The following is a 12,764-nucleotide window of genomic DNA, read 5'->3' as shown; positions in this document are numbered from 1 at the left end:
TCTGTTGTGGTTGTAGCAAATTATCGTATACCGAATCAACGTAAAACGAGTAGTGACTGTACTGTACTGTACTGTACCGTCCTGACTGCCCAGTGAACAGCAGACAGGTGTAGTAACTCACTAGCCTGTGCAGTTGCTGGTGTAGAGTAATCCCATGTGGTCTGGTGGCTAATGTTGTCGCTTAACAAATGTCGGAACACTCCTCTTCCAACCACTGGAGCTGGACAGTGAGTGGGGATGTGCAGTACACTGAACACGGTGTTGCCATGTCTCTACCGGCCAGCCAGGTGGCTCTGACCATTCAGTAGGGAGGTGGATGGCCATTTTTGCTCAGCTGGTGGGCTAGGGTCTACATCTTGTGTGCAGCTTGAGAGGCCAGCTGGGCGACTCTGACCGTTCAGTTAGGAAGCGGACGGCCATTTTTGCTCAGCAGGTGGGTTAGGGTTTATATCCTGTACACAGCATGAGAGGCCAGCCAGGCAACTTTGACCGTACGGTGAGGAGGTGGATGGCCATTTTTGCTCAGCAGGTGGGTTAGGGTCTATATCTCACGCGCGGCTTGAATGGCCAGCTAGGCGGCTTTGACTGTTCGGTGAAGAGGCGGATGGCCAATTTTGCTAAGCTAGTGGGTTGCAGTCTATTACCTGTGTGTTGCCAGAGAGGCCGGCAGGCTGCCCAACCGATTTTTTAAATTTGCAGGCCACCCAACCGGCCATGCCAGAAGTCTATGTTCGGGTACAGACAAAGAAATCTGGATACTGACAGAACACAGCCAAGGCCTGGGGGGGCTAGGCTTATGATGGAAGAGTTGAGAGGTAGGATGGGACTGGAGTGTACTGGTGCTGCGATGAGAGGAGGTAGATTGAGGTGGTCTGGCCATGTGGAGTGGATGGGGGATGATAATTGGATGCAGAAAGTGAGAAGCGTTAATACTGGGGGTGGGGTTATGAGGGGTAGACAGAAAAAGATATGGGATGAGGTCACTAAGTGTGACCTCAGGCTTAACCCCTAAAACGCGGGGCGTAGCGTTTGCGACGCTCGACAAAAAGGACATAACGGCGGATTGTCGAATTTGCGATTCGAGTTAATTTTGAATAAACGCGGGAAAGGATGTTCCAGCTGGTATTGTCTACCAGTACCACCACCCTTTAGCTACAATTAGCATACTTTACCTTTGTACTACTGACCTCCGTTGTTGCCAAGTATCGCGTTTCCCCCCCCCCCCACGGCCCGGCCAGCCTGGCTGTGATACATGGCGCTCTGACTGCTCAGAACTGTAAATCTGCGCTCTCCTCTCACAAGCAGTTTATGCTAATAGGAAACGCTTGTTTCCCCAGTTGTCACACTAGCTTTTTTTCGCACGGTTTGCCCGTTTAGCATCAGTTTACTGCAGGCTTTCAAAGTGACATTATGGCGAGTTCTAGCTCTTCCGAGTCAGTGCGACCGGCTGACAGGAACGAGAATAAAGTGACAGGCGTAAGGCAGAATAAAAAGCGTGCTGCGGTGATCTTTTGGGAAGTAATATAATTGAAAATAATGTAGTACATGTGTTTTTAGCTGTGAAAATGGAAATGTTTGTTGAGTGACGGGAAGACCACCGCCGCGCTGCATGTCGGCCATACGCTTCGTTGATTTTAGCCTTATTTTCAGTGCTTATTGTACAAATACGGATTCAAAACTACCTGTACGTTGTAGTATAAAGTTTACTGTGACAGAATGAGGCTGTGGTAGAGGGGAAACTGGGTTGCTGGAGGTGTGAAAGTGAAGATTTGGTTACCCAACTTTGCAAGTCTCCACAAGTCCTTGGGTAGTCCACGAAGGCTCAACACCTGTCTCTGGAGAAAGCTGAATGTAAGTACTATCTGCCATACCATGTATAATGTTCTAGGGTTAATCTCAGATTTTTGGCTAATATTTTCCTACAGGTACTCAGACCGCGATCGAACCCCGCCACCCGGGGGGGGGTCGGCTGTCCATTGGCCGCGTATTAGGGGTTAAGGGACTGAACAGGAAGGCTGCCAGAGATCGAGCAGCATGGAAAGCCATCATTAGGTGACCAAGGCTGACGCATGCAAGCATGTTGAAGCCTTCAAAAATGAAACGAAAATTAAACAAAACAAAGGCCTAACATTCGGATATGGAGTATGTCCGGATACAGAGTGTCCAGATAATTGAGGGGTTACTGTATTATACTGGTATTATTTTCATTCAACAAGTTTCCAATTTTTTATTGCAAATTTAAAATTTGCATGCACTTTTAAGGTAAAAATGTATAGCACAGTGTACAGTGTGCAAATACAGTTCACTAATCTGATGGAAATCAGGAAACAATATTTTCTATTTTGATAAATTTGGACGAAGTGGAAAACGTAAACACACTCATCTAGGCTCCCAGGGAAACACGTACCACAATTTTGGGTGAGTTGATGTTTGCTTAACCAGTATTATCCTACTGTTTCTACATTTATTTGAAGTCAATGGTTATTGCAGCAGAATTAAACCTTAAGGTGTACACCACACTTATTTTTAAATAATACATATCTCACTTCACTATGTGCTCCTTTTGTATATATACCCAAGCTGAGTTCGATAATGTTAGGCAGATCAACAGAAGTGTGGCCCTTGGGAAGGACTAAGTTTGACACCACTACTGTATAACCTGGGTGGAGCAGCTGTGAAATCCACCCGCAAACCAAGTCTCCTCCTATTTCCCTGCACCTCACCATGGTAAGGACCCTGGTTGAACCCTGATGAGGTGCTATCACAATGGGGTGTTGGATTTGCATAGTGTATGTGCTGTGCTGTATCAGTAGGACAGCCCCCACAGAAGCAGTTGCTTACAAGTGTTGGATGGGTCTGCTCGGCCAGAGACCAAAGTAAAGCAACAACAATAACAGCAACTACCCGTATATCAAGATGACAAAAGCTACAGAAATGTTCTGTGTCTATTTGCAGATGAAAGAATGTAGTTTTCAATTATAAGCTTAGTTTTTTAGAGTATCCCTTCCATTACAGAAAATGAGCCAAAGATGAGTGAAAAGTGCAAATTTGTCTGCTGTTTAACAAATAATTTCACTGTCAGATGACACTCAGCATTTATAAACTCTTGTATTTCAGTATGCTTCATGGATTTTGGATGATGATCTATCATGCTATAGCTACAACCCACCAGCCAAAGTTTCTTTGCTTTATTTTCCTCTAACCCATTCCAAGCCGTGTCCATATACTGTACATACAGACAAACCAACAGTGCCAAAATTGATGAGTCCGTATATATACGGACTAACTCATTGTACCCTAAACTTCCAAATCCGTATATATAGGAACATGGTTTTTTGCACATTTGCACAAAACTGTTTCAGTCTGCCCTAGTGCGTGACAGAAAATAGCATAAGGGACACCCTTCCTCTCATCCCATGCTTTATACCAATAAAAAAAAAAAAAAATGTGAACATACATATTAGCACGGAACCATAACTTCCCATCATGGTAGTTTCGACTATGGCCACAGTACGTAAACCATGTTGCATTTCCACACTACAAATACTCCATGCATCCACCTACTCTACACCAAAATCGACTATCTAGCCACATCAGCCACTGACAGTATCTGACAGTAGCCATCTGATGCAAATCAGGATCATGCCGTGCCGCCAAAGATATTGTGCTTACTCCCGACTTCCAGTCGAAGTTAGAGAACTTCCAAGTGAACTAACTGATAGTGATGCGTGTATAGTGTATATAATGAAAGTAAGATAAGTAAATGTAAGTAAACAGAAGTAAATCATGAAATCATGTGATGTAATGGTAAGGTAAAAAAAAAACATATGAAATGTGTGATTTGCCATAACTAATGTGACTGTGCGCAACATGAATGTTTATAGTGCCTTATGCGAGCGTTTATAGTGCCTTATACCAATAAAATATATATAAAAAAGTGAACGTGAAAATACATAAAATCTGCATGGAACCCCAAATTCCCATAATCATGGTTTCAACTGTGGCCGCATTACATAAACCAGGTTGTGTTTTAATACTACAAGTATATACTACATGCATCCATCCACTCCACACCAAACTGGGCCATCTATCCATATCAGCTGCTGGCGGTATCTGAAAGTAGCTGTCTGACGCAAATCTGGGCATGCTGGACCAAAAACACCTATTTTCAGGCAGAAAACAGCCAAGGTGAGCACTTTTACTATCACTAGGCTTGTTTTGACCACTCTTCAGGTCTATTAAAAAAAAAAAAAAAAAAAAAAAAAAAAAAAAGTTGACGATGGCCGACATTCTACGGAACTTTGCTGCCTAGACCCTCGGCAATCTAGGCACAAAAGCAGACAATGGCTCCAGCAATGAACGGGTTGAGTGTATTACTAAGTTCTCTTATCATACAAATACAGTATGCTAAATAGGAGGCTGGAATCACCATCATCATCATCCACCATCATCACATTGATTGATGATGATGTTGGTGGCAGCGGTGATGGTGGTGATGACAATGATGACGACAAATGACGATTATTACACTTCCGTATTCTTTTAAATCAAAGCAAGCTATGAGTTTCACAAAGTTTTACTGAAGTTTTTACAGTATGAGAAAACCAGCAGCAATCAATCCCTGCTGTGCTGCAGACCTCATTTAAGGCACAACAAAAGGCTGGACAGGACACATTGCAAGTCTCATATGAGGTACAGTTTACACTGGTTATAATGGCTCAGGGAAGGTAAACTACCTTACAAAATCAATGTGGCCCGAGTTAAACAATGCCCTGGCAAAAGTACGGTATGAAGCTCCCTTCTTTTCCTGAACAAAAAATATAAAGTTGAATAAACCTTTGGCAGCAGATTTGTGAGAAGCCGTTCCCTCGAGCATCACACAAAGTGTTCGTTCTTCTAGCTCATACTCTTTTAACTGGCTCCTGACCAACTCTTCCAGTCTTTCTGGAAACAAAGAGAAAATAATATATTTTTGGCAATAATTATCAGCATGGTGTATAAAGTACAGTCTCCCAGTAAAGTATCAGCCCCCCCCTGGAGTTGAAATTTCTGTAAATGTACATAACACGACATGCATGGCAGGTTCGATAGGGTTGGTGTTTCTGACAGTAGTCTGCTCCATTCTTTCTCTTTTCATGCACCTGATGATCATCGTATGTACAGTACACCACTAACTCTCAATGGATAACAAACCAAGATGAATACACCATATGCGACATCTATATCATTACTTGTAACCCAAGTAATTCAGTCTGATCAGATAATATCTGTTCCAACAGATGGGATGCCACGCAGCAATAAAACATCTCCACGTTTTACATGTCAAGCTTAGTTTGAACTGCTTCAAAAGCAATATAATGTACAGTTTAAATAATCTAATATCGCATCCACAGTAAGTGCTCAAATGTGTATTAATATGCCATATTTAATAAATATGACATTGTAATTTATCGAATAGCAGTATTATTTCCACCTGACATAAATGAATCTACAGTATTAGAGAACTTTCAGATGCATGGGCACCCATGGGTTTTAAAATCACCATGATAACATCACAAAAATCATGAGTCATTATTATTGCCATTTACAAATATGGTCTAAACCTATTAAAATATTTCACTACTGTACCTTACCACAGCACGTTCTCATTTTATGATGAGGATGCACTTGAAAAAATCCATTACACAATGATTTATCATATATCAAGTTAATTATAACATGGGTTCAGAGGGGATATGATTTTGCCCAGGGGTCATCCACCCAACAATGTCTAAAAACAAGTTTCCAACTCACCCAAACCTGTAGTTATTTCACTTCACTGCACTTCACTTGCTGCTTGAACTCCAACACCACAATACTGTTCCATCATTGACACTAACACACCAGACAGTTATGAGTGTAAATGCCATCTTGGAACAAACAAAAGGGTGACAGTAAATCAACCAGTGAGCTTCATACAAGATCATAAAACTGTAATCATCTCCAAAAATTCTGCTGAATACCGAGAAAGGTCCTAACTTTTCCATCATCGTATATGCGATTCATCACAAACCAGTTCATCATGTAAAGAGGGTTTGCTGTATTTAACTCTACTAAAGATGGATGATATGATCCACAATAATTAAACATATGCCTAACTGATAACAACTGTCTCATACTACTAAAACAGCAGACATACCAATGATATCCAGGTGTATACAATTACTGTTCAGAAGGCTTCGTCCTTTGTGTCACACTGCACCAATAAGGAAAGGGGTCAATACTTTTTTGGGAGGCTGCACATGACAGTAAAGTGCACTGTTTCACATTTCCTTGACAAATTGGAGAAACACCGATGTGGGACTTAATGTGTATTGACGTTTCGTCTCACAGCTTCTTCAGAATACAATAGCTGAATATACACCACATTTCCTGTATATATAGCAGAAGGCAGTGTGGGGGGGGTGAGGTATTGGCTGGGGGTGGTAGGGGGGGGGTGCAGGCAGGGTAAGGAAGGTGAGGCCCAGGGGAAAGGGATTACAGATCACGACACAAGGATGGAAAGAAACAAGGACAGGTGAAGTTGGAAATCCTTAGGGAGAGGGAAGGAATGTTGGGTAAGGAAATAGAGGTCACAAAGGGAAAGGGATTGCCAATCCCAGCACAAGTGTGCATGCATGCAAGTGTGTGCACAAGAGTTTTATATGTGGTAAAGTAGCGTGCGCGCGTGCGCGCGCGCGCACACACACACACACACACACACACACACACACACACACACACACACACACACACACACACACACACACACACACACACACACACACACACACACACACACACACTTGTGCTGGAATTGGTAATCTCTTTCCCCTTGTGACCTCTATTTCCTTACCCAACATTCCTTCCCTATCCCTAAGGATTTCCAACATCACCTGTCCCTTTTTTGTCTCCATCCTTGTGTCGTGATCTGTAATCCCTGTCCCCTGGACCTCACCTTCCTTACCCTTCCTGCCTCCCCCTCTCTACCTCTCACTAGTCTACCCCCAACATTAACACTTCTCACTTTCTGCACCCAATCATCATCCCCCATCCTCTCCATATGCCCAGACCATCTCAATCTACCTCTCTTCATCACAACAATACACTACAGTCCCATCCTACCTCAACTATTCCATGATAAACCTAGTCCCCCCAGGCCTTGCACTCAGGGACCTACTGCACAACCACCTAATCAATGCCATTTCTGTATGTCTGAGCCTGCGAATATCCTCTTCCTTTACTGCCTGGGTCTCACTACCATACAGCATTACACTCCTAACACATGCTGCATACAAAGATCCCTTAGCATGGAGGGAGAGCCCTCTCAATGTCAAGAGAGCCAACAGCTCCCTGAACTTCATCCAACCACTCCTCGCCCTACCCACCTCCAGCACATAACATGGTTCCCAAATAAGAAAACTCTTCCACACACTCAAGAGACTCACCAGCAAGTTCAATCTTTTCATGCCTGGCAATATCCACCTGCTCACCCTGACACACAGCACATGAAATTAGCATTATCTCGCACTCTACCTATAATACCACTACGTCTCTTATGCACCCACTTATCACAAACTCTGCACAATATGGAATTACTTCCCATGCTCCTGTGACAAATCACACATGGGCCACTCTCCCTCTTCTCTGACAGTACCACCCCCAGCCTTAGATACCATCACTTGTTTTATCTGCATTTACTCTACAGCCCTTGTGCCCAATACCATATCTCTACTTCCTAAATCTTTCCTCTGCCTCCCTTTCATTCTCTGCAGCCAACACCAAATCATCAGTATACAACATATCCCACGAGAGTCCATTTCTGAATTCACTTGAGAGGGTTTCAAGTACCATGATAAATAACAAGGGGCTCAAGACTGACCGCTGATGCACACCAACATTCACAGAAAACTGATCACTCAGCTCTCCATTCACCCTAACCTGGGTCTGAGCATCCACATACACTGCCATAGCAACCCTAACCAGCCACTCCTCGATCCCAAGCTTTCTCACTGCCCACCTCACCACCTCTCTAGGGACTCTGTCAAAGGCCTTCTCCAAATCAACAAAAACAAAGTACAGCTCCCTTTTCTTTCCTTTATATTTTTCCTGAAACTGTCAAACAATGAATACGGTATCAGTGGTCCCTTTGCCTGGCATAAACCCAAACTGCATCTTATCAATATTCACTCGTTCCCTAATCATACCTTCTAGAACTCTTTCCATTACCTTCATTACCTGGTCTAAAAGCTTTATGCCTCTATAATTTCCTCTTTCCAGGGCATCATCCTTCCCCTTGTACACATTTACAATTACACTCTTCAGCAAATCATCTGGGACAACACACTCTACATAATCCACCGGAAAGTTTTGTTGACTAACAGTTTTACCAACTGCTGGATTTTCCAGAGGACGGTTATGCCCAGCTGACAGTTTTAAAAGCACAATGCGGATGTATGGCCATCAAACATGCTAGACCAAACATAAGATTATGATATATTGCCTATGGTAAATGACATCATGGACTTACGCAGCCTACTTTAACTTGGCTTAAAATTGACTTCTCTCATGCTCATCTGTAACAAGAAATTAACACTACAATAAGGTGCAATTCATGAAGATCTGTTATGGAAAGGATATACAACCACATAGTCTAATTCTGCTACTATGTACATGAGACACACTGCAAAAGGATAAAAATCTCTAACAAGGTGGGCAAACTATATCATGGACAAAGTTGAACTTACCAAGAACAGAAGTGAAATGGTGATCAGTATCTGGAGAAGACACCTGCCCATAAGCAGCCATCTTCTTTAGACGGGCCTGGCGCAAGCTGCTGACTTTTTCCAGTACTTGCAACAGTCGCTGTGCCTCACTCTGCTTCTGTCGCACCTCACCCAACACACAGTCTGCCTCACTCTGCACTACTTTCTCCTATACAAGACAATGAAGAAAATGGTAACTGTATTAAAAAATATACATATACTGTACATCCATATTACCTCCCTTGAGGATTTTTGTAGCATACTGTCTATAAACCAATGGTTCTTATGGTATTTATTATAAAATTTCTGATATGCAACACAGCATGTACCTGTGATATATTATCCATGTAAAGCAACAAAGCAATAAATTAGCATCAATCCATTTTCATCCCTTAGATTCTTGCTCTCAGTACATTCATCCAAATTCCATTCTTACATCTACCGCATCCATGTCTTGATTTCCTCTCCCACTGCACTTTTTACTTGCATATCCCAGAATGCTGTTCCTTTCTACAAGCTGACATCTTTGCAGTACCAACCATACATTTAACATTCCTAACCAAACTCTCTTTGTATGCTCTCCAAAGATTATCTAAATCCATGCAGTTCCAGTTTCCAAATCTTAACTTCTCTTTTTATCTGATTCTTCCCCTCCTACTTCCCCCCCCCTCACTCCAAGTACGCCTTGCACTCATCCTCAATGCACCACTCCATTTCATTCTTTTGCCCAACACCTATGCTGAAAACACCCTTACAGTTTGTATGATGCACGAGTGAAAATTGCAACAAGGGCATCCGTCTTTCTAGTTCATAACCCACAAGAAATCAGGTAACCATATCATATGCTATATTCTGAAACTGATATAAAATTAGTCTACTCTGCATGCCAAGCTGTAATAGGAAATTAACAATAGAATATTGTGCCATTCACAAAGTGCTATGGACGTTATGCATAACCATATTATTGTCTTATTCTGCGATTGTGCTGTGAAAGAAGCTGTAAAATGATGAAAATCTCTGTCAAGTTAAGGTGGATGAATTACAGACCTCCTCATCCTGTATGTACAGTATGCAAATCAAATCTGTGCAGTTTTGCCTAAACTAAACTTACAACTTTGAAGGAAAACAATATTGTTACTTCAACCACTGAATTCCTCTGATCAATTAACTTCTGCATCATGTATTCACTAAACATGAGAGTGAACACTGACTTTTGGAACCTATTCAGTCACCTTCCGAGTCCCACGAACTACAGAGTACTGTGTATGAATTTTAAGTTTGCTTAAAAAAAGGTGAGAGGGGACTGATATTTTTGTCCAAAACTGTACATAGGAATTTAGGATTATAATGACTGTGCTGTAATAAGAACTGTGACAACTAACAACGGGTGGATGGCTACCATCTACCTTGGGAGATGCTACCATGAGAGTGAACTGTGGCTAGATGCTTGGTAAACAGCCAAATAATTATCATTATTATTACATTTCTCAAATTTCATTCTCAAACAGTTGCCATCAACTGCAGGGGAGTAATTACTGTAGTCAGTTTTGGCACTTGGTTTAGCATTCAATCAGCAGAAAACATCAGTTGTAACATGGCCAACCTCAAGATGGGGATTCCTTTAAGAGAAGGCAAGGCATCGCTTAATTGACTGATTAACTGAGCGATTGACTGATGCAAGGATCTATGAATGGAGGAATGGTTGCACACTTGATTTCACTGTGAACTCTACTGATTGTTTTCCTTTTTGTGCTTTCATTTTCTTTTTTTCTGGATCTGACCAGTGCCATTAGTAACAGCAGGAAATTTGATCCAGATGATGGTGATGAAAGAAACTTAAGATGATGATGATGATAACATGTACTGGATTAGCATGATGACAGACACTGGTTTAGGATGATGAAGACAATGACAATGACAATGAAGATGATGATGTTGATATCCTTCCTCCACTCACCCTCCTCTGTTGCTCCACCTCCTGCTGAAGCCTCTCTCTCCATGCATCTATTTTGGTCTCTACCTCTTGTCGTCTTTCTAGCTGCTCCCTCTTCTCAAGCTGTAGATTCTTCTTTCTTTTCTTGGCTCTCTTCCTTTTCATTCTTCGATGATCAATTACTTTCTTGGCTTGCTGAACAAAAGCATCATGCTTGAGTCTCGAAAGTATGTGGCCAAGGCTTTGCTGGAGTTAAACAAAACATCAGACAACTGATATACAGATATGTTTGTTACTGTCATCCCAGCCTCATCTGGACATGAAGAGTGACCTGCAGGCTGAACTTGCCCTTCAGCAGGTCACTTTCCATGGTTTGGCAAACATGGAAGTATTTTGCAAAACCAGGCAGCTCAGCTGCCTGGTTATAAGGATGCCACTACATGAAAGCTCTCCAGAACCAGATGAGTACTGTTAAAGAGAAATATTAAAATTCCAGACATCAGAAGTTGCAACAATAATGTCCCCCATTGACATGTATATTATTATCATTCCTCATATGCACACTACCATTAGTAGGGCTACCATTAGTGACTTCCTATTCATCGATGAGGATTCAAGAGAATGTGTTGATCCTACTGACTCTTTGTGTAATAACTGACCACCAATATGGACTTCTAAGTCAACTGCATGGCACAGTAAACCCTCACTATAACCAGCATCAATCAAAATTCAGTTATATTCACCTCTGCGAGCATACTGAACAAACTTCAAATACAGTAAAATGAAGAAAAGGTCAATTTACTGAGGTGATGCAGCTGCCAGACTGAAAAAATGGTAAGAAGCATTTTTTTTTTTTTTTTTTTTTGCTCATTACTTACTAAAAATATTTAATATTTATCTATTAAGGTACACAGAACAAAACCAAGTAAAACTGAAACAAAGCCATGAACGTGTGCAATTCTACTGGGTATGACTAAAAATAATAATAGTCCTTCTAAAGAACATCAGCTATATCCAACTACTGACTAAATCATCAGCCTTTCCCCCCAGCTGGTTCAATAAATTGAAGATTTCCAGTACTTGTTCTCCTCCAGGCCTATGCATGTCCACAGTGATGTGATAAATTGCACAATGTCACAAATGACTCTGATGTATTCTAAAAGCTGACCTAACCCCTCAAGTTCTATCGTCATCTACCGATGTCCTCGGGCCTTGGTGTGTACAGTCCAATCATCATCAATCATACACAAGCTACCAAAAACTGGCGTGAGGTATTCCCCCCCTCTTTGTTGATGTACATGGAGCCTAGCCAATGGAAAGTACAATAATTGGTGGTGTCTGGCCTGATTGGTCCCCCTAGAAGGGGTGGGGGAGGGTCCTCCCCCCCACCAATTCTCCACCTCCCTCTGCTCCAATGGGCCCTGTGCTCAATGTCTCCTCTCTCCCTAATCACCCCCAATACCCTCTCTAGATGGTATTGATTGTATGTGGCAGGCATATTCCCTCCCTTTCCCCACCTCTTGATGCCTCCCACACTCCCTTCACCTCCCCATTCCCTCTTATTTCTCAGTGATGTCCCATTCTTGCTCATAGCTTTTTTTTTTTTTTTTTTTTTTTTTTTTTTTTTTTTTTTAAACGGTCAACAGTGCAGTAACCATTAGACATGAGTGAAAAATACATTTTCTAGTGTGTAAAATCAAGCTTTTCAAATCGATAAGACCAAACTTTACTTAAGTGCATTTTTTTTTCTCTCTCTCTCTCTATATGAGGGGTAACAATTTTTATTTTTGATGTTCTTTGATGGTCGATAGTGTAGTAACCATTAGGCATATGAGAGTGAAATACATATTTTCTGTAAGACTAATTTACCTTGGTGAAAGTTGAAAAATCAGACCCTACATGCACTTCTGGGGCCAGACAGGGTGGGAAAATTGCAGTCTTTAGGGGTTAACTTACCCTCATGCTGTGTTACTATTACAGTTCTTCCCAGAGTTTTGTTGTAATCACAGCATGCTACCAGATGTGGTATGCTGTGAGTCTGCTGTGTG

General features: G+C 41.9%; 1 protein-coding gene across 1 annotated transcript in view; it reads right to left on the bottom strand.

The window, feature by feature from the left end:
• The window catches only part of LOC145400197 (uncharacterized), a 44,032-nt gene that overhangs the window by 9,507 nt on the left and 21,761 nt on the right, over nucleotides 1-12,764 (bottom strand). The window contains exons 4-6 of the mRNA XM_080272712.1: nucleotides 10,741-10,962; nucleotides 8,766-8,952; nucleotides 4,837-4,944 (exon numbers count right to left, since the gene is read on the bottom strand). Of these exons, the coding sequence (XP_080128838.1) occupies nucleotides 4,837-4,944; nucleotides 8,766-8,952; nucleotides 10,741-10,962 (517 nt within the window). The remainder of the gene's footprint in view (nucleotides 1-4,836; nucleotides 4,945-8,765; nucleotides 8,953-10,740; nucleotides 10,963-12,764) is intronic.

This window comes from Coenobita brevimanus, chromosome 51 (genome assembly GCF_032717465.1).
Source record: "Coenobita brevimanus isolate Jiangsu-jjx chromosome 51, ASM3271746v2, whole genome shotgun sequence".
Taxonomy (NCBI): Eukaryota; Metazoa; Arthropoda; class Malacostraca; order Decapoda; family Coenobitidae; genus Coenobita; species Coenobita brevimanus.
The sequence above is the reverse complement of the archived record's forward strand: the minus strand, read 5'-3'. Positions and strand labels throughout refer to the sequence as shown.